Source organism: Lytechinus variegatus, chromosome 10, assembly GCF_018143015.1.
Source record: "Lytechinus variegatus isolate NC3 chromosome 10, Lvar_3.0, whole genome shotgun sequence".
NCBI classification, from domain to species: domain Eukaryota; kingdom Metazoa; phylum Echinodermata; class Echinoidea; order Temnopleuroida; family Toxopneustidae; genus Lytechinus; species Lytechinus variegatus.
Window position 1 is genome coordinate 4,666,196 of NC_054749.1, and position 23,157 is coordinate 4,689,352.

Here is a 23,157-nt window from a genome sequence, read left to right on the forward strand (position 1 = left end):
TTTACGTCTGGCTGCTGTTATAGACAAAATGGAGATAATGGCAGCGTGGGGATTCGAACTCACAACCTTGCGATTATGAGTCCAAATGCTCTAACCACTGGACCACACGACCCGACTTCTTGTGCAATGAATGGAATGTTGTCAGGCCACAACCTCAGATAAAACGACCGTCCACTTTATATTTTACTGCATACAATGAAAAATTAATCAAATTAACAAATATTTTGGTAAAAATGCGTCTAACCGATACAAATTGGCAATATTAATCAAATTCTGGTAGATTTTAACCAATAAATTGACTGTTTTGTGGGTCCGATATGTATATATCAAATTTTTTCAGGGGTATATTAGGGATGGGGCCCACTGGTCATACTGAAATAGCTACGCAAGATGAACAAAGGATCTGTCTCAGCTTGCTCAAACTGACACTTGCCATGCCTAAGACAAAGAGATATGATTGATCCAATCAATTTCAACTAAAGTGGAAATCCATTATGTTGCCATAATTTTGCAACATAAATTTGCACAATGTAATTTGTAGACAAAGAGGGACAACACTGAATTGTCAAAAAAACAAAATCACTGAATAAATGAACTTTACATCATATCTAGAAAATATGTGGAACAGACATGCATTTTAAATTATTGTTGGTGTTGCTGGCTTTTCACAATTTTGGATATTCTGGTCAATCGCAATTCTTTGTAAATGTGAGACGGTGCATGTTTGAAATGCGTTTCTTCCTAAATATTCTATACTCATGTGAAACCATGATAAATCACATGTTTAAAGATTGTTTTTCGCATTGTGTAAATTGTGTATCTCTGTCGATTTGGATCAGTAAAATAGATTAATAAAAATTTGTTTGGATTCATTATCATTGTTTATGTTTCCAAGTGAGGCAACGTTGTATGTTGATATACTTTTTTTTATTCATTTTGTCTTCCATGGTCTTTAAACAGGAAAATGTGCGATTACCACAATAGTGCCTTTTTACAGTCATGCATTCGAAATATTTCCTTTTCAAAAGGAGAACTGATCAAAATATGATTAGAAGTTGAAGCAGTTGATAGAATCTTCGTTATTGATTTATTGTATTTCCAAAAATTCCTCTCCTTTGTTTTGTCATGCTTTCAGAATCCTCCTGATGACAGTGCATATTCAAAAGCCTAAATAAATAATATGTGTATATGTCTTGCTATTTCCATATTTAGTTCAACATATCTGTTTATCTGAAGAAAAAATAGTTTAATTCAGTGAGATTAAATTCCTATTTACAATAAATATTTGAAATGTGAGTTTTCTTTTCATTTATTTATCGTCGGTCAAATACTTTTCATTCCCTAATAAGTATGCTCCGAACTTAAATTAAATGAATTGTTATTCAATTCCCATTCAATATGAAAACTGAGCGACAATTTCATACAAAGGACTAGGCAGTTATATGCCCTATATAATTATGTTTCTTCACGTGATGGGAGTTGAATAATAAAAAAAAGAAAAGCCTGTAGTTTCGAGCCATAAATGGAAAGAACGTGTAGCTCTATTACACAAATTGAAACTGAGCAAGACAGTATAATTAAGAGCCTGGAATTACCAAATCAAAAGGCCGTCGAGATTAAAATCGATTGGTTTGCAGGGGCCATTGTGACGTAGGATGGCAGAAGATGAAACGTCACAATAGACAGTCCATTTAGCTCATCGAGAGGTCAACCTCAATAATGATCTACGATTATTTTTTAATATATACCTGCCTGTGCAGTCATTAACTGCCATGTGTCGTGTTTCTTTACCCTACCCTGCCATAAGAAATTTCAATTTAAAACCAAGATCACTTACTATAGAATGAATATGAAAAAAGTAAATTATTAGAAATTTTCAATAAATTTGCAATAAATCATCATTATGTCTCATGTTCACGGGAAATTTAACAAGAAATTGTGATGAATAGAAAGAGGGAGTCAAATGGCCATGTCATATGCCTCGCATATCTTTGTACGTAATTAATCGAATAAAGTTTGAATTAAATGAAATCAACGAAAAGATTGAATCAAGAAGAATTTACATTTGAGAAAATAAAATGCAATGCATTTGGTCCATCACCAGAAAATTATATAGACGACAATGCGGAATGCAATATTTCAGAATGTCTCCAGTGGCGGATATAAATTTTTGCTATAAGAGGGAGGTTTCACATGTTGGTTTGACCCAATTACGATGAGCTGCGTCCTCCCCCATCCCCCCCCCATTTCCCGTAGATTTGTCACTATTCTGTTTGCGCGACTTAGGACCCCGAGGTGGGGGGTTAAACTCCTACCCCCCCTCGATCCGCCACTGGTCTCCTTTGGTAGTTTGAGCATTACTGGAGCGTTACAAGAAAATTAAGTTGCAAACAAATTACAATCTAATTAAAAGACTTGCGCTTAATTTATGATTTACGCTTAATAGGGAATTGAACGTAGGCCCTAATGTTTTTGTAACAACCCATTAATAGGAAGTTTTCGCAACGCTACGCACACGCTTTCTGGAAGGAAGAGAATCTATTGTAAAAAGCCCTTCGTGACAAAGCAGTCATTGTCGAAAGTCGGTGAATCAAAACAACAGTGTCGTCCTGCCTCTGGACAAACGAAATACATGTATTTGCACTTTTTGTTCGTCACTTACGACAATCAGCTATCCAGGTTCACTAATTTTCGACAAAGACCTCTCAGCTGTTCATTGTAATTCGACGGGCATTTCAATAGATTTACTGTGTTGTAGAATCCATTTCCGTTTCAATTGCGAAAACTCGCTAATGTCTCAGCATCTGCAGAATTACATTTAAAAAATCGTAGTGTATCCAAAACTTCACGAGTATTTCATCAAGGACCTACTACAGAACACTGTCATGGTCGTAATACAAAATTGTGCGCGCAGAAATACTGTCAAATTTGTTTGTTCAATATAGTAGCTTTATGCCAGTTTTATGGTTTTAAATACTTTCCAATGTCTTTTAAAACATTTTTAATACATTTGCATATCAAACGTATTTCAAGTTGTCAACATTATCGACCGCCCTTTCGTAATTTAGGCCATTTTCGGTCACAAATCGATATGTTCGCCCCCTCCATATTTTCATGGGTGCGATCACCCCCTTCCCACCCCTGGATCGAGAATATTTAAGAGGCCATTGCCCCTTAAGCGAACCGCGCTATCTTGATCCTTGTTCATGCATTTCGCCTATGCTTTCCGAAAATATTGTTTAGTACCTTTTTACGACTATCAATCTTTGATGTCAGAGTTGTGACAAACAGGATACCAGATGATCTTTCTTTATACAGTGCGTATAAAAAAGTTTACACTTAAAATCCTGTAAAATTATACATTTGTAATATCCTGAAGATTTTTCCACATTTTAACATTGGTACAGGTCCATTTAAGCAAATGACGATAAAAACTGTCGGAAAATATTTCCGTTTGAGTGAGCACCACTTACTTTTGAAAAGTTAGTGAAAATGATTTGCGCAGAACTTTGAAATACTTTGGAAAAAAATACTTTGCATTTTTGTGCTATATGAACGCATTACTATAGGATTTAAGTTTAGAACGGATTCGCCGAAAATCCCTTCAATTTTATTACATTTGTGGGTAAAGTCATTATTACATTTGTGGGCGATCAAAAATTATTACATTTGTAGGTAAAGTGCATTATTACATTTGTAGGGTGAAATTATTACATTTGTGGGTAAAGTTTAATTACATTTGTGGATAAAGTGTTCTTACATTTGTGGGCGTTATTACATTTGTGGGTACAGCACCCCCCCCCCCCCTCTATAGATATGTCACTTTTCTGTTTGCGCGACTTCGGGAACGAAAATAGACTTGCGATTGATCGCAAGTTTCTTGCAACACCCCGTTAGGGAGCCCGGGGGGGGGGGTTAAACCCCTAACCCCTCCCCCTTAGATCTAGTCTGCAGATACAGACCCTGATTGAAACTTTGATCAACAAGTGTGTCTCCACGCAAAGACTAGCCATACAAAACTTGCTGTTTCAACTCAGGGACATGTTCGGACTTTATGAGCGATAGGGCCTTCAGTACATAAGGCATGAGTAGGCTGCAATTAAGACCCTCGATCCACCACTTATCTCCTTTGGGTAGTTTGGGCACTACTGGAGCGTTGCAAGAATATTAAGTTGTAAATGAGTGCAAACCAATTACAATTTAATCAAAAGACTTTCGCTTAATTTGTGATTTACGCTTGATGTGGAATCGAACGTAATGACCCATTTTTCGGAATTTCGCAGATGCCACATAGACGCTATCTGGAACATAGAGAATTTATTGTCGAAAGCCCTCCGTGACAAAGCAGTCATTGTCGAAAGTCGGTGAATCTAAACAACAGTATAGGCCTCACTCTGGACAAACGACATATTTGTATTTGTTGTTCGTCACTTACGACAATCAACTGTCCCGGTTCATCAATTTTCGACAAAGACCTCTTAGCTGGTCATTGTAATTTGACAGGCATTTCAATAGATTTACTACGCTGTAGAATCCGTCCCCGTTAGAATTGCTAAAACTCGCTAATGCTTCTGCAGAATTACATAAAAAAATCGTAGGAGTGTTCATCACGGACCTACTACAAAACGCATGGTCGTAATACAAAATTTGACAGAAATACTGTCAATTTTGTTTTTTCAATATAGTAGCTCTGTGCCAGTTTTATGGTTTTAAATACTTTCCAAATGTCGTTTAAAACTTAAATACATTGCATATCATACGTATTTCAAGTTGTCAATATTATCGATCGCCCTTTCGTCATCTAGGCCATTTTCGGTCACAAATCGTTATGTTCGCCCCCCATATTTCCATGGGTGCGACCGCCCCCTTCCCACCCCCAACCGGATCGAGAATATTTAAGAGGTCATTGCCTCTTAAGCAAACCGCGCTATCTTGATCCTTATTCATGTATTTCGCCTATACTTTCCGAAAGTATTGTTTAGTACCTTTTTACGACTATCAATCTATGATGTCAGAGTAGTGACAAACAGGATACCAGACGATCTTTCTTCGTATAATTGTGTTCTTGGAACCATCGAGAATTCAACTGTTATAGTATCCGTAAACATGTTTGAATTGGTAAAATACAGTTTGTGGATTCACTTGTTTTTTATTTTGATTTTTTATTTGACTTATTTTTCTTCGACATAAAAATACAGTATAACATAAATATAACAAACATACTGACAGTAAATCAGGCATATATCACTGAAAATAAAATCAGTAGCAGTAGATGGATTGCCATTGTGAGCAAAAAAAATGCTTGAAAATATGACAAACCGAAATATATATTCATTATGTAATCATCTCATGAGCAGAATGGATGTGTTGTGGCTCAGTGGATAAGTCTCCGGACTGTGAACCACAAGGACCGGGGTTCAAATCCCACCGCAGCACTAGCGTCCTAGCGTCCTTCGGCAAGGCGTTTATCTACATTTGCCACTCTCGACCCAGGTGTAGTAAATGGGTACCCGGTAAGAAGAAATTCCTTGGAATGCTCGATGCGCCCGATTAAGGTAGCCGTGCTAAAGCCGGGGTAATAGTATGCAGCGCTTAGAAACATTTGTATTAAGCGCTATATAAATGTTGCATTTTATTATTATTATATGAATTATGAAAGTATCAATTAAATATATTATACATAAGAAAGAAAATGAAAAAGCAAACACTTGCTATAATATGTAATCAAGAAGAAAAACAATGATAATGAAAAATGAAGATAATGACGACGACGATGATGATGATGATGGTGGTGGTGATGGTAATAATGTTGACGATGGTGGAAAGGGAATAGAACACGATTATAACACAGAAAGTTTACCTTGCATAATTATGACCTTAACTTTAGATTTGAATGAGTGTAGGGAGCAAGGGGATTGTTAAAGGTGATAATGGTGATCAGGGGGGGGGGGCAAGTATTTCGGAGGAAAATGTTGACAAGCTAAAAAATAGGTCCTCAATTTCAAAAGGGGGACACATCTCGGTTTCAATGTCATTTTTACATTACAAATTTTAATTTTTCTTCTCAAAAGGGGACACGTGCCCCCCTGGATCCGCGCCTGGGGGCAGCGCAAGAATAATAATTGTTCGTTATAGGGGGCAAGACTTCCACAGTGAGGCGTCTTATAGTTACACGGCTCACACTGCTCATATCTTGCTCTCTGAATTTCCTCCTTTTTCTTGAATACTAAAAAATCACAGGGGGGGGGGCGAGTAATCAGGGCGATCACCCCCTGCCCCCACCTGTGAAGCCGCCCCTGATGGTGTGTTCAATAACAGATGTGGTGTCCGTCCTGGTTCTGGCGATGTGACGGTAGACGTTTGGGATGTTTTCATGTTTAAACCTACCTGGGACCTGCAGGATCAAGAGAAACATCCTATGTGGTGGACCATGGTCCACGGATACCTCTACCAAAGATCCACTTCGAAGTTTGGACATGGACCATTTCTTTGTCTGACCTTTCTGTCCACTATACGGCGATATATACAACTTGGAGGGGGTTTGGCAATGATTTGGATAATTGAACAAGACATGGAGTAAAGACAAAGCTCCAAATTAAGAAAGAAAGAAACATACAAAAAATAGCCTCCAAATCCCGTCAGTACACGATGAATTGAGTCAAGAGCCCCAGACAAAGCTTCTCCAAGTGGCCAATCGATTCAGTGGGGAGGCCGAGTGATGAGCCCCCCCCCCCCAAAAAAAAAGAAAAAAAAAATAAGAAAAAGAGCTTAAATGCCAAGAGAAGCTATTGACCCCAAGAAACGATAGGCAACAAGAATAAGGAACTGTAAAAAGGGAGCGCGGCAAGTTCCCCTTTCAATCCGGATCCGCCTCAAGCATCACCAATCACCATCTGGTACATTTCACTTTATCATGAATTTCATAACATTCTTCTTTGTGTAAAAAAATGCATGAATCATGGATAAAGAGCTCCGTTCAAATTCACTGGTCTGAATCGAAATGAAACGAAATAATCTGGACGTCACTAATCCCCTCATTCATAACACCCTCTTCTTAACCTCAACAGGTCGATGGGTAAGGAGAAACATATTGAGAGACAGAAAATCCCTCTAAACAATATACTTAAAAGCATTTTCAACACGTTCAAGATCATTTAATAATCAATAGGCTGACTTGATCCGCTATGTTGAAGCCAGCCAAAAGAAACGGGGTGTCCATTAAAATGCCCTTCTATATGAGCTTAAAAGGAAAAATCCAGACACTGCCCTGTCTTCTATTTTATACGTTCGAAAAGAATGAAGATAATGGAGAGATTTAAAGTTAACACGCTGTGGACTCCTTTATATTTTAGAGGTTTTAACTTTTAAGTGGCTCCGTTATTGTTACATTATGTTTTGATTTCGAAGAAGGTGTCAGTTTTCATTAATACGCCATTGATTTTCCTCAGAAGCTCTTTAATCCTTTATTTTCTCACCTGCATGGATCAAAGACTATGCAATTAAAATTGACGTGTTGCAAGTATGTAGTCGTTAATAGTCCTCGAGGAGTACGCCTTACAAGGTCCGAGAAGGGACTCCCGGTTTTTTTTTAAAGAGTGCAAAACGCTGTATCTCCTCGCCACTTTTTATTTTATTTTACCAATTAAAGATGTGTTAAAGTATTGTGAACATGGTTAGCACCTTATCGTCTGATATTAAGTATTGAGATTACCTAATATGAAAAAGGCGGACAGAAAGAGCCTTTTATTATAAATCGTTTCATCTCCCGAAATCTAAAAAGTGTATTAAAAAAATATCAATTACACATTAATGTTGGGGAGGAGTCATTGGGAAATTGAAAAGGAATGAGTGCCCGGATAAAATGTCAGTAGCGTAATGAGTAAAATGTGTATGAGGTATGGAGCAAAATTTCTTAAAGGTCACGGGAAAGCGAAGCGAGCGAGCAAAATATTTGATTTAGATAATAAATTTAGAGAATAATACCATATTTAAATCTCTTTTACCGTTTTGCTTCTCTTTGATTTTCTCATTCCTTTTTCTTGGGGTGACACTTTTTGGGGGCCATGGTCCCAATTAAGCCCCCCCCCCATCTATACACCGGCTATGAATTGACTATTGTACGATTTGAGGAGTTGAATTTACCTTGAGGCTCACATCTCATTGAGATAAAATAATCTATAAAAAGTGCATATAGAAGTGAAACCGCGGATGATCCGAGGGGCAGGGGTGGTGGTAGAAAATGGTGCCTTGAAGTTCTCGAATTTTCATTTTAACTTATGAATAAACGTTAGGAAGGAGACCGTATAATCATGCACAACGAAATCTATGAAAGGAATGAAGCCTAGTTTTAGGATAAAATTCAACAGCACACCATTACATCCGGGTACTCTATCCCAGAGTTAATACCTGCGCGAACTTGACCTTCTTATTTGCCTGTCGAAACCCAATCAATCGAGATGGATTCCTGGCTAAAAGTATTGAACAATGCCAATTCACTGATGAGAAAGGATAAGAGGAATCGCATCGATTGACATTGATAATACCCCCGGCATTGACCCGGGACTGTGAGGTCAGTCAACCGATGATAATTAAGGTCAGAGTAATCGGTCTCAAAAGGAGCCTGGGTGAAGAAGAAGACGACGACGGATGTAACACGTATACGCAGGTAATATTGGTTTGTTAATTAGGTCAAAGTTTTCAGTCTGAATGGGTGCAGATCGTGCAGAATAAGATAACGGATTAAACACGTATAACCGGTAATCTTGGTTTATATTCGTATGGTCCGTACTACCATGTTGGTCTAATTCGCAGATAGTCTAATACCACATATGGCAAAACGTGCATTTGGTCTACTTTCAATTTTGCTCTAATTGCCGTTTTGGTCTACACTACACCTGGTCTAAAACCACATGGTCTAATTCTTAATTAGTCGATCTAAAGCCAAATTGGTCAAATTTCTATTTCATCCGCTCATACGTTTTCATTTACTTGGTCAAAGGAAAAATTTGGTCCACAAACAGTTCATGCAAAGTGGAAATAATGATAATAATAGTGACGATGATTATAATAATGATAATGATCATAGTGGTCATAATCATAATGATTAATAATAATAATGATGATAAAATAATAATGATACTAGATGATACAACCGTTATGATAAAATGATGATAATCGCATTTCTGCTTCTATAAAGACGCATCATTGTTGAGCCTATTGAAGTAACACAGTTAATGAATTTGAAATAGTGATATTATTAAAAAAAAACGTGTAGAACATAGGCCTCCGAAATAGATCGATTTGCCTTAGCAATCAACGCAATATTTTTTTTATCACACATTCTAGCATTCTGACAAACCAGAATATACTTCAACGCAGACAAAATACCAGAGGATAAGAGCCGATAAAATCTTCTCATTAATATCAAGAGGAAATAACTGAATATCTGCCACCTGATCTTAAAATTGAAATAGACTTAAGGGTCCGCATTTTCTTTTATTTGTTCGCCTTTTTCATAAAAAAGCAAGGTCCAAATGAATCAGCATGCTGCTATTTACACCGCATGCACGAATTAAAGTAGCCCTATACCAAACACAGATCTTATGGACTTCCTTGATTTGTTCTTCGCGTGAAATCTGTCAAACGGAGTCAGCAAGTTTCTTTTCGAAGATGAAAATATTAGGAGGAATTTTTTCACCATTAAAAGCTACAGCCTACGAAAAATCGCATTAATATTTTAATTTCACTCCTCAGTGTATAAATACTGCGATGATGATGAGATGTAGTTTCGACGAAAATGTAATATTATATATGAAATTATCTCTCCCGGTGCTATAAAATACGGTACAGGTTGAGATGCGGTGAACCACCATCAACGCTATTCTATTTTTTCAAACCCCTCTGATTCCATCAAATATTTGACCGCAGTCAGATATCTAACAGAGGTTTTAATCCCACCTTAGATTTTAATCAAATTATGAATGTTTCATCATACTGAAAATATGAGATACCTCATTCAATTGACTATATCCATCATTATTTCGTGCGAAAAGTGATTTGTTTATCGTTGTTTTCAGGAGTAGAGGTTGCCCATGCAAGACTAGGCGATCCACCCAGCGAAGCCATATTCTGTGCTATACCACGGCGAGCCGACCAATCAGAAGCGCTCTTTCGGTTGTTGATCACGATTTACTCTGTTGCTACGTGGCGACGCGATGCTCATTCACATGTTGATGTGTATTTTGATCCGGCGGACTTCAGTCGATCAGCTGTCTGCGTTCGCAATAGGGCGCTTCTCGTAAAGTCTCTCTCTGGCCATAGCTTGACGTGCAACAGACTCGCCTCGCCTGTATTCCATACAACCTGTTGCACCATCGGGGCAACCATCATAACAAGTTGTTGTTGTTTTGATACCAAGTTTTTTTTTTTTATATTCATCGTTCCTCATCTGTCAATGTGCCTGGATTTTTGTATCATACCAATAAAAGGAAACTATTTCATTTCATTACTTCACTTGACTCTACTTCATTTCGGTGAGTTCTTTTATGACTGTGTTTTTATGTAATATTTATTATATTGACACACAACATGCGTTAACACATTTTATATTCATTTTTGTTTACATGTGTTTACTTATTTAATCAATTGTTTCTCAGACTAAATATCAATCCACCCATTTTTATATTGATATCGATGTTTTTCAGCTACATTTAATGTGTATTGCCCTTTTATTTCTTTATATGTGGGGTTTGAAAGTTTATATTAAATTTCACATTAAACCATGACAGAAGTCAAAAGTTTCGTCGATAGCTGGATAATTTCGTGATTTATATTTTTAGGGGAAGCCCCCGTTTCCATTGGCTTCATTGTGACGTCACTGCCTGGCCTAATATGGGGCCTGTCATGCGCGTACTTCGCGCAAAAAATGCGTGTACGCGCAAAAACTTCCGCTTTATCGTACGCGCTCAAAATGTAAACAAACTACACGTGCGCGCATCAAGCTTTGCATTTGGTTGGCAATGATGGGCATGATGGCATGGGTTTCTGTTCTGAATGAATGACTCAACTCCGTCTTTGATCTAAGTAATTTATTTTATTTTCATTCTGAAATCAAATCCAATTTTTTATCAATGATCATCAATATTCATGATGTTGACATTTATTCCCTCTTTAAGTCAACCAAACACAAGGTTGGGGTATATAAAGTTTTGAAATCTTAACGTCTTAATTGTTGCTGTTCAAGGGCCGACGGGGCATAACTCGGAATTCTAACTTTGGTTAAGTATTAATTCACTTTCGTAAAACATTTGCTTTATTCTTGATTTGTATAAAGTGACTCATCAAATTTCTCTTCTTTTATTTTCATTTTTTACAGGAATTTGTTGGAATTAAATTGAAAATAGTTCGACTCGCTTCAACAAGAGGTCACAGCCCCAATCCAAGATGGCGGCTGCCAAAGTTGCAACCATCACCATCCCCTTGCTCAGCTCCAAGGAGGCTGCTGTGAAATTCAAACAAAACTGGATCACCAAGAGCCAGCCCGTCGAAACCCCAAAGACAGAACCCAAAGAAGACAATCTCGACGACAGTCTCACGAGTCTGAACTGGCTGCAGAACCTCCGCATCATGCGCATCCAGCATCCCACCCCTCCCAGTAGCCCCACCCCGCTCTCCATCCAGAACAGCATCAAGAGTGCCCTGCAGATCCACAAGGGTGGCAATGGCGTCGTCAAAAGCTCGAACTCTCACAAGCACTCGCATTCCGAGATCAAGATCTCGAAGGTTTCGTCGTCACTCAACCATCTCCATCACAACCACCATCTCCATCAAAGTCACCTCCAATTGGACCAAAAGACAGACTACAAGACGAACTCGAGCATTAAGCCTCCATACTCCTACTCCACCCTGATATGGATGGCCATGAAGGAGTCCAAGAAACACAAGATCACTCTGTCATCGATCTACAAATGGATTACGGAGAACTTCAAGTACTACCAAGTTGCAGACCCCAGTTGGCAGGTAAATATTGTGGAAAAGAGTGTTTCTTTTATTTCTTATAGGATGGGTAGGGGGCGATGCCCGGACAATTAGGCAGATAAAAACATCATGTTCTGCTCTGGATTTTCTCCAACTTCAACATCTTTTTAATATTCGATTTTCTTTCAATGGAGTTATGAAATATTGATCGCAAAATTCCTAAACATTGGCGTCTTGTCCATACAAAATAACCCGTCCGAACAAGCTTGTTCTATTTCATTTGTGAGGTATAGTATTCAATTATGGTTTAAAGAGTCAAATAAAGGACTTAATCTATTTAGTCTTTGGCAAATGAGTCCTTTATTTAGATGAGTCTTTTTTTACATTTGACTTTGGAGCTCTTGAGACAACACATTTGTTATCTGAACTCTTAAATCTCAAGCGTAAATATACCTAGAAGGACTCTGTCCTCTGTGAAGACTGGTATTTAGCATTGATGCATGTGTGAATAGCATTTTTTAAATACCACTCAACCGCTTAACAAAACACATCCTGGAGTTCATGATTACTGTCTTGATCTTGTCAATACCCTGAAAATTTCTTGGAATTCGGGCTGTGGATGGAGGAATTCGGGAGAAGAAGGGGAATAATAGACATACAGGATGTATCTAGATAGTAGAGTTGAGTTGAAAGATGGGGCACATGTACATTGAAAATGAAAGAAAGGTGGTCAATTTCAGATTTTGGTTATGAACACCATGTACCGCATTAGCTACGAGATAAATAATATATCCTGAACAAAGTTTGAAAAGTTCCTTTAAGGGAGAACCTCCGTCACTCCGTGCCCCCCCCCATCAACCCCCTTCCTACAAATCAAGATGTGGCAAAACTTGTAGTTTTTGGTTTTTACCCGCTAACTCCAAAAAGCCTGACTGAAACCGCCACGCTAGTCCCCTGCAGTGAGCCCTGGCAAGTTTGACCTCTTGGGGTCACAGCCAAGGAATGCAGACTTTTGATGGCGGGTTTATCTGTCTCGGGCCTCCAGGGTGTAATACCACACCAACCTCCATCCATCCACCCTTCCATCAAGGTCTGGTCAGCTCAAGGTCAATGGTGGGTCAGTCTTAGGTCACTTTAAGGTCACCAGGGAGAATTTCTGCTTGGAGAGTGCCGTTTAATCGTGTGATGTAGGCCTACTGTCAATCTTGCGTGTATGCCCAAAAACTACAACTGAATCTTCCATTGTAAAACTATAAAACTACTTGACCATATAATCAGAGGTTTTACTTGTAGCCCTACATTAATGAATAATGAATATAAGTTTGGACATGCAGGTTATATTCTTCAGATATTGGGGATATTGGTTTCAATATGAGAATTTTTTCACAAATATTCATCAGTGGAAATTTTTTATTGTCACAAGAAATTGCATTTGTACACAATATTGGACAATAGATGCAATAATTTTATGGTGCTTTTCAACAGAAACATACATATCTATAATTCAAGCTCTCGTGCGGAAGCGAAAAGCTTTTGGAATGGACGACTCTCATTGTGTACTCACACATCTACAGTTCAAATAGCTACAGGGGTGGCTGGCTTTGAAATAAAAGTGAATAAAATATGACAGTTGACGTCAGAAATGGGAGTCTATAATGATTTATCAAACACTATTACTGGAGATGGCAGGTGAAAGCAACGGGCGAGGGAAATAGAAGTTATATTCCATAAAAGGCGCTCGGGGTCATTTTTTGTTAAAACTGACCTTCGACGTGGACTGACCTAGATATTTGCTTGGCCATTACATATCATTGTAAAGCAGTGGAATTTATAGTTCAATTTGAGCGCGAACATTAATAAGGCCCTGGTATATGTCTGATATAATGAGTTTGAAATCGGTTTCAAAATGATCATCCTTCCTGGAAAAAGAAATCATTCTATCGTGGCACATGCAGGCCATTGTGAATATTCTATTTTGGAGCATTTTTTGCCGGCAGGTTAATGATTTAGTGCAATATCAATTACTGTTAATATGATTTAAATTGTCTTTTACAAATATAATTAGAGTGAGTGTGTTCACTTACCCGATGAATTTCGATCACCGATGAAGCATGGAAAAATGGTTGGGCTTCGATCAGGTTAAAGGCAATCCTTAGCTTCATTAATTTTGACGTTGATCTGAAGGGTGTAGCCGGAGATGAAATTGATGAGCAATGTATTATTGACTGGCACAAAGTTATCCTTTGTCATCTCGCTCACACTAGCTCTGTATACGAACCTGTATCGATTCGAACCACTTCTCATTGCAAATCATTCGCTATTCTATTCCTTACTATGAATCGAAAGGACTTGACAATGGCTGAAAAGGGGGTCTATATTAATACAAAATTATTGATTGCATGTTCAATATTTTGTATATATATTATGCACAAGAGAGTGAGCGCGTGGTTATAAAGGACTCGTAAGTGTGTCGTGAAATATTAATATCCCTGACATTTTGAAAACAAAGGGGCAATAAATACCGTGAATAGGAGCATGCTCGGCATTTATGAATCTAGATTATTTCCAATGGTCTATCAATATAAATGTCTCGTAATAACAAGAGTGATACCTGAAAAGGAAAGGTTGTGTATTGGTATTGTTTTATGGATTAGGGGAGTCCAATGCAATATTATGATGCCAATTTCCAATGAAATGGAAGAACTTGGAATGAAACAACGGTTCGCCCTTTTCAGTGCATTTGGAAAGGATAAATTCATCTTTTTGCTGCATCAATCCCCGCATCGGTAATTGCGTGTAGGAAAAGAGATGGGGTCTTCTTACTGAAAATAACGAGTTTTGCACAGTTGTAAGGCTTTAATCTTTTGGGTAATCCGTGTTTACACTACATTGCAGTAATGGTGCATGATGAAATATCCTTTGAGATGGCTGGAAATATCGGTCAATAGAAAGAAAACACTATGGGCATGTTCTAACTCGAATTGGAACCCCAACGAAGCATCCAAAAGTACCCCTCCCCCTCACACACACACACTCACTTCATCAATTGAGCCTTTCAGAAATACAAGAAAAAGCTTTGCATCGAATGCAAATAACAAAAGCAGACATTGCTGAAACAGAAACTCTTGGTGATTGTCGATGTACGAAGATGCGTCGAATAAAGGCTGCATCATTGTTATGAACAGAAGATGCGTCGATGGGAAAGCTCTATTGTTTGACCAAGGCCTGGTCTTGTCGGGTTTAAATGGACTAGCGTAGATCCTATTGATTGGTTGATGGTCCGTGGAGGGCCAGGCCTATTGTTATCAGGAGCCATACCTCTATTGGAATGCCCTCTCCATCCATCGATCCAAGATACTCTTTTGTTAAATTGCTTGACACCGTACAATGTTATTGTGATTGTTGTAATGCTACTGTGTACACGTCTTAAGGTGTACGCAGTCCTTTTAAACACTGTTGACAAATTTGTGACTGCTACCGTCCTAAAGATATAACATTGGCTTGATTTGGAAAACATATCAAAATAATTACGTAATTTTTACAAGTGATAAAGAACTCGTTTAGCCACTGGAAAATAGTTCAGCCACTGGAAAATAAGTCAACTAGACAATTTGTCATTCCGTATGAGATGTTATCTGAAGTTTGCTAAACTTAAACGATTTTTCTCATACAGAGGATCAGGATCAATCATACATTTTTCATTGTTGGCAGTGAAGCCTATATCCTCGATATTTCTCTGAAAATGATATGTTATTTAATTTTCTTGGAATTTATGTATTATTCAGTGCACTCAACGACAAACATTTTGTTTTCCTTTTGTTATGCCTTTCTTGGATTAGTCTGCCCTCATAGCTTGCATTTGCAACCAATTGTTTCAATCATATTATTTAGGATATAATGTAGCCCCGAGCCCGAGCAAATATAATTTTAGATCATTATTTATTCAAAGGCCTCCTAAAGGCAAATAGAAGGCCAGCCTCGTGTACTGTTTTTGGCATTTGATATCCGGTGATAGGTCGAAGGTATGGAAATTAAATTTGAAACTAAAAAAAAATGTCATGCCATATTTATGATATTTTTTAAAAATTATATTGAGTTTTTATTGTATGTACCCAAGATAAACGTTACGTTGGGTTATGGACGTATTTAAAAAAAATTAATCTTGTGATAGCTTTGACATGATATTCTGAAAATACTATCGTATTCCACCTCTTGTCTTTCCCTCCCCTTTTTTTGGAGGGGGGGGGGTCCATTGCCCCAAGCGGGTAGGCCACCCATAGGTCATCTGTGCGCCAGGGGAGCGGGGGGTGGGGTGGGTAAATGTGCAAGAAATGGAGAGGGCTGAATGATATTTATATATGTGTTGAGCGATGATGTAATAAGATAACAACATTTTATCATAATAAAGTGTCCCAAATTCCACTACAATTTAAGCACGTAGTCGCTCTTGGATCACTCATTTAATATACATTGGAGGCCCCTCGATGACCTTCACGTGCTTCGATTAGATGAATTTTTAACAAATTGTCAATTTGGAATATTGCAACGAAGGCGAAAGGGCTCAGAAAAATAACTGGAAACTGAGGCAATTAATCAAATAACTTGTATGGGATCCCTTTAATGCAATATCATCCTTATGTACACGGCTTAGTATTGTGTGTGAAATTAATATGATACAAATTTGCTTTTCACACAATGGTTGGAGGTTTCTAGGTAGGTTGTATAAAGGATTTTTACTTTACTCGTCTCTCCTGCAATGCAATCACGAGAAGCAAATGTACTCACTAGAAGGGAGAGATGTTGTGTTTCTTTCTAGTTATTTTTTAACCGATATAGTAATCTTTTTTTCAATTTTTAATATGATAATTCACTCAAAAAAGGATTAAGTGGGAAAATGTTCCACCCTTCTCTTTTCCATTTAATCCAATTTATTCGATTATTTTGTAACTCTCATTCAGTAATCCACTCATTAATAGGATCATTTAGGAAATGCCCACCTCTCTCCTCTTTCCTTGAATTCAATTAATTTTATTTGGAATTTTCATTCAGATTTGAATGTTTGCTCTTTAAATTATTATTACGATATTATTATTAGGATATTTCTTCTTCTCTCTGCCTAGCCCCCCCCCTCCTAGCTCTCCCCCTCCTTCCCTTCGGTTTTTTTTCTCCATATAATGCTAACTTGATTACTGTGGTATAACATAGTTTAATGATTGTGCCATTATCTGATACATTCATCGTTTTTTGCTTGGATGATGAGATTCTATTGTGATGTTTCTGCGTCGCTATACGGAGATGATTTATGAGTATATACTCTATCTTATAATCCATTGGGACTCGTCTGCCAGTGGTCGTTTCCAATGACAGTATAGGCATATGGTTTCATCGGTTTCATCCTGTCTGTCAGTCCACATTACGTGCTTTTGGGCAGAATATGAAAGACATTATTTTATGCACTTTTGAAAAAAAGTATATACAGGTTACTGAAAGAAATGACATTAAGTCATTATTTACATGCTACAGCGCAGTCATTTACGGATACAATTATATATTTATTACAAAAATAAAAAGTTGAGAGAAACACGATCTCAATGATTGTTGTCATGGAAACAATTTTCGCGTCTGCATATAAGTGCATCGTATAGGAAAAAGAAAGATAAATGATTTCATAGATTAGGATAAAACGTGTTACATCATTTTTAATGCATACAAATGAAAAAAAAAATCAGTCACCCTGAAATAATTTCAAGGCATTAGGCCTCAACAACATTTTTTTCTTCATATTTTTCACAATCATAAAACATTTCGCAAATCAAGTGAAAAAGGAACGATGGAGTACATGGAACCTTTTGGTCTGTATTCTGTTACTGTCCTGGGCTTCTGCTTCGTCACATGGTACATGACACTCGCCGCATAGTAAAATGAAATTTGATTGAATGCTGACAATATCACTTTCATCTAATAGTCTAAATATTGCATCCCCTCCTGTGTCCATGGTGTTGCAATTTTAGGCCTTGTTCGTAATCCAACCAAATTAAAAACTCTCCATGCCCGAACTATGCCGGGGACGGTATCCATATCAGCTGACTAAATTGGGGAGGCATAATTTAATCATGCTCCCTAAATTAATATTTATTCATCCACTTGGTGGATGATTGGCCCGGATGATTGGCAAAAAATCAGCTGTGTTCCTTGCAAACAAACCCTGAATAGAATCATATCGTCCAGTGTTGACAAGTTCTCATTAAGACGCGGGCTAGGGTCTATTTATTTGGCTAGTGGGCAGTGGTCGCTTGATTGGAGAATACTTATGCTTCCTCAATAAGCTCGCGGAATTTTATTTTCATCCAAAGATGATCAAAATGTGTGTTCATAATTGGTCGCGTGTGGGGAGGAGGGGCGGGGTCAGGTTTAATTTCCTGTCTTCGTTAGTAAAAATGGATAAATCTCCAACTCAACTGTAATGGTTACGTGTGACTCAGGCCTGTGTATATTACCGGGGTCCATCAATATTTTTTTTCAAACCGTGACCTCTGCACTATATCGACAAGTTGAACAATTCAGCAATTTTTTGTTTACATTATGATCATTATTTTGATCAAAACCAACGTCATCACGGGGATGAAAGAGAGATGGGGCAACCTTGGGATGACAATGGCTTTGGGGGTCCTGGTATTTGTGTGGTTGAATGCAGATTTACCCCCCTTGTGGCAGGATATCGTTTTTGTGGCAAGAGTTGGGTGGTTTTAGAGAAAAGGACGCAGCCCCCATGCAGAGTGCGTTCATTGCGTCCCACCTTCTATACTGGTTACCCCCACCCCAAGCACCTCCCCACTGACCTCCACCCCTCCCATCCCCCAGACAATATCACATGACCCGTATTTGGGGATTGGGTCACGTACGCCACTAAAGCGTGCCCACACTACGTAGTCGATCCACATGTCCCCATCACTGTCAAGTCATTCTAAGGTTGCCCTAGCAACCGCTGTAAACAAACCAATGCCTGTTTATCACCTGTATGTATTTCCTTTGGGTAGTAGGATTTTTTTCATTCACTATTGTTTGGCATTTGTCATATCAGCGCTTGATAGCTTTCGTTTTACGATACTTTTATGAGGTCTTTGTCAATATGCCAGAAGTATTCGGCGTGTGCTGGGGGCATAATGGAGTATGAATTGACCAAGAAGCATGTTGTTCGTTCTTAATCGTTGTGATTGAGGCGTGCATATTTGTAGCTTTTCGTCAACAAATATGTATACAAGATAGGAGACTCTTGTGTTGAAATTGATGGATATCTCTTCCCATGATGACGGTGAAACATGAACCCGAGAAGCTATGAATATTTTAACCATGCACGGCAACCATGAAATCAATATCATCACCTGACATTAAATCATAAGATTAGAAAAAAAAGATGTTGAATGTTGTCTTATAGTGAATTGAATTGAATAATTCATTTTCAAAATATAGATATCAATACAATTTTGACCATCATGACCGCCAATAATTATGTGTGGCCATTGTGAATCTGATCACTTATTTTGTTGTTGTTGTATAGAACACAGCCCTCCAAAGGGAGAAGTTCACTTCTTCCAGACGTAACAGCTTCGCTCTGAAAATGCTATTGAGTGAAACGTCATTGTTCATGTTATGTGCCACAGCCACATCAGTTGCAAGTGATATTTCAATAGTATATTTACCATGTGCTTGTTCTGTTTTGATCTTTTCTCCAGAATTCCATTCGTCACAATCTCTCGCTCAACAAGTGCTTCCAGAAGGTGCCACGCAAGAAGGACGAGCCGGGCAAAGGCGGTTTCTGGCGCATCGACCCCGCCCATGCCGACGAACTTGAGAACGGTGTCTTCAAAAAGCGACGGCATGCCTCCTTCCGGGAGCTCCCCATCAAAATTAAGACAGAGCCGGAGAGCGAGGACGAGTGCCCTCCTTTTGAGGACTCTAAACACCACAGCCGCAAGCAGACCATGCCAAAGAAGAGGTCGGCCTCTGAACACGGTGGCTCGCATTCGTCGTCGAAGAAGGTGAAGGTGGTGCGCTCCCAGAGCTACAAACCGCCGTCACTTCTGGATGATAGCATGCCAAGCAGCATCCTCAAGGAAGACTTCAGCTGGAACTCCATCTTCGAATCCGAGATTGAGATCGAAGGTACACGCATCAAGACGGAGGACATTCTTGATGGCCAGGAGTCGGACACGTCTGATTCCTTTGAAATGGACACACCGCCTCCGTCCGAGCATGAGACCAACATCAATGACAGTGTCCTGGATCTTTCGATAACCGGGACGAAGATCCCTCGTCCGGTTTGGTTCGAAGAGCAACTCAAGGAGATTGATCTGCACCCAGCTGACGTCCAGCTTGAGGATATCTTTGCTGCATTTGATCTGCCACCCTCTCCGGCTGGATCCCTCACCGAAAGACAGGCCCATCCTTGGGCGGAAACCAGGAACATTAACCTTGACGAAAGCGGTACCTTCGGGGATCTTTTTGACTTTGGTCAGCTGGCAGAGGGCGCCATGCCTTGGCAAGAGAACCCCATGCCATCTCCATGAACAGAACCTTTTCAGCTTGTCAAACAGTAATCATGAAAGTTAGAACTATCAAAGATTTTATCTCACGCTGGCTAGTGAAGTCACCCTATATACTATATAAATAGATTGATGTGAGAAAGCTTATATAATAGAGTTTATAACTAATCATGTACAGTGAGATCAGCTTTTCTCAATTAAACTGGATGTCGTGTTATGGACTAAGGCTGGCTCTGTGACCACACGCATCAACTATTTTTGTAATAACTATCTACCGTATCTACAAAACCGCCTATCAGTGAATTCCATCCAACTTATTTCCCGCTTGCTGTGCTGTAGTGTTTTTTTCTTCATCTGGATATCGATACTCTACACTCATTATTACTGCAGTATTCCAGCGATGGCACAATTCCGAACGAGTTCACATATATTTTGCAGCACTGCAGAACTTTTCTCCCAAGTCAGCAACCCCCCTGCGTCTCGTCCCCGACCCCATCACCGAGTGACGCCCTCACACCACCAACCCACATCAAATTTGATTAAAAACCACTCTATGATTTCACAGTCCACTTGGTTGAAGGCATTCATAAATTCCATTTCACTCTGTGCGTCAACTCCCAGTACTTATATACCTGTCGTTCTTGTATTCCATAGTTCATCCAGCATCCCGCAGGTGGACGTATTCATAAACACATTTTGCATTTGAAACAGTTGCCATTATGTTACCATGTTTACTTTAGATTTTCAATGGGTGGTTTTCTCACCTTGCAATTAATGCCTTGAAGTGCGTTTTAGTACTGTATATTCTATGCCACAACTATTCCATCCACTTTTGTGAATTTTGCGATATGCAATTATAATTCTGTCTATTCCTGTATTACCTCGACTATTTATAACAAATACAATCATCTTAATCGTTGATATATTCAGGAAATGTGTTTTTAAAATTTCAAACGTGGATTGATACAAATGAAATAGAAACAAAGATCATTAATCAGACTCGATGTATGCTGATGATCTAAAAATAAAAGCTATATAATCATGACGAAAATTGAAATTGGCTGCAGTGAACAGGCATTGAAATGAAGCTCTTGTGCAGAAGTCAAACTTTGCAGATGTCACGACAAATGGGTCAAAATATTTGTACTGATCTCAGAACAGTGACGTTATCAAAAATATTATTTTTCAGTTTTTTCTCCACTTTTTTCTTGTATTGTCGAGATTAATATTTTGTGGTATGCATGTCTTGAAGTAATCACATGATTATAACGTTTTTTTCGTTTGTTTGGCTATTTATATATGAAAAACAACGTTGTTACAAAGTCTAAAAGAAAACTTGAAGTGCAATTCTCTTTATATGTGAAACATAACCTGACGCTCGATGTAATATTTCCCAATTCTACTGTTTCTTATGATTCCTATTGTTTCCAGTGATGACTGAATTGTGTAATGCTTGCAGTGCAAAAATGGCAAAATAAAATGACTGAGCTAATAATAATAACAAAATTTCGTCTCATTTTTTTCAAAATAATTCACTTCTTATTATTTTTAAAACATTTCCCTGAGTAGGATCTGGGTCCCGTAACACCAAGGTCAGCGATTAATCGCTAAATGAAATGGCCAATCAAGACAATCGTTGCATGTGTATTTTGCTCAGCAGACTGACTGGGAACCAATCAGGATTGGCCTTTCAAATAAAGCGATTACTAGTAGTCGCTAACGTTTGCGTTACGAGCTGCCAAGTAGTACGGATTTTCAGTATTCAGTACTGAAAAATAAGAATACTGATGGTTTCATGCAAAATACTGATTTCTAAAGTTTTTGTTTTATGTGTTGTCTCATGGTATTTCATTGAAAATACTGATGTCATCATCAAAATACTGATTTTCAGCTTTGAAAATACTGAAATGATCTTTTTCAGGTTGGCAGCTCTGGTTACGAGGCCCTGATTTTTTTTGCTACAGTCATGCCAACGAAACCGGCTCCAGACCGATCAAAGCTAGTACACTATTACCAATGACATACCTTTGGTCGATTTGAAGTCGGATTCGCCGGTGTGGCTGGACGTACATGAATGTGTGTTGGGAGGGCCTAGGGATTGGGAGGGGGGGGTCGAGTGCTAGGGCCTGTTTACACACGCCAAGTAGACTTGTAATTCTATATATTTTTATAAATGTGTAAAATCAAGAGATGGAATGGATGATATACCCAGTGTGTATTTATTATATGGGAAAGGACAATACAGTGGCAGGGAATGGGGGGGGGAAGGAGGGTATGTGAGAGAGAAGGGGGGGGGGCGTTTAGGGAGGTCCACCTGAATTTAGGGGGGGACGCAGGAAACAAAATTGATAAGCGAAAAATGAAAAGAAAAGAAAAAAGGTTTACAACAAAAATTTAGGGGTGACCGTCCCCCCCCCTCCCCCGCCTCAAATTTAGGGGGGGGGGCATGTCCCCCCGCTTCCGCCGCCTATGCGCTTATGGTGAGAGAGAGGGTGTTAAGAAAAAAAAGAGTCGGGAATAGGAGATGTAGAAATGGAAGAAAGAGAGGGGGAGACTGATGACTTTAGAACAAGCTGGAGTATGGACGGGGAGAGGTAGAGAAGGGAGGCAAAAACGGCATAACGACAAATGAACGAAG

The 23,157-nt window shown here is 38.7% G+C and overlaps 1 protein-coding gene across 2 annotated transcripts; it reads left to right on the forward strand.

Annotated features, from left to right (window-relative positions):
• The first annotated feature begins 8,602 nt into the window (after window positions 1-8,602).
• On the forward strand, window positions 8,603-22,002 carry LOC121422253 (forkhead box protein J1-B-like). 2 transcript variants are annotated; one of them, XM_041617164.1, is made up of 3 exons: window positions 8,603-8,665; window positions 11,375-12,018; window positions 19,710-22,002. In XM_041617164.1, the coding sequence occupies exons 2-3, from the start codon at window positions 11,443-11,445 to the stop codon at window positions 20,541-20,543; spliced, it is 1,410 nt and encodes a 469-aa protein (XP_041473098.1). In that variant the 5' UTR covers window positions 8,603-8,665; window positions 11,375-11,442; the 3' UTR covers window positions 20,544-22,002. The 2 variants fall into 2 exon arrangements, with proteins under 2 accessions (XP_041473098.1, XP_041473097.1); XM_041617163.1 differs by lacking the exon at window positions 8,603-8,665 and adding an exon at window positions 10,118-10,532.
• Window positions 22,003-23,157: the final 1,155 nt, after the last annotated feature.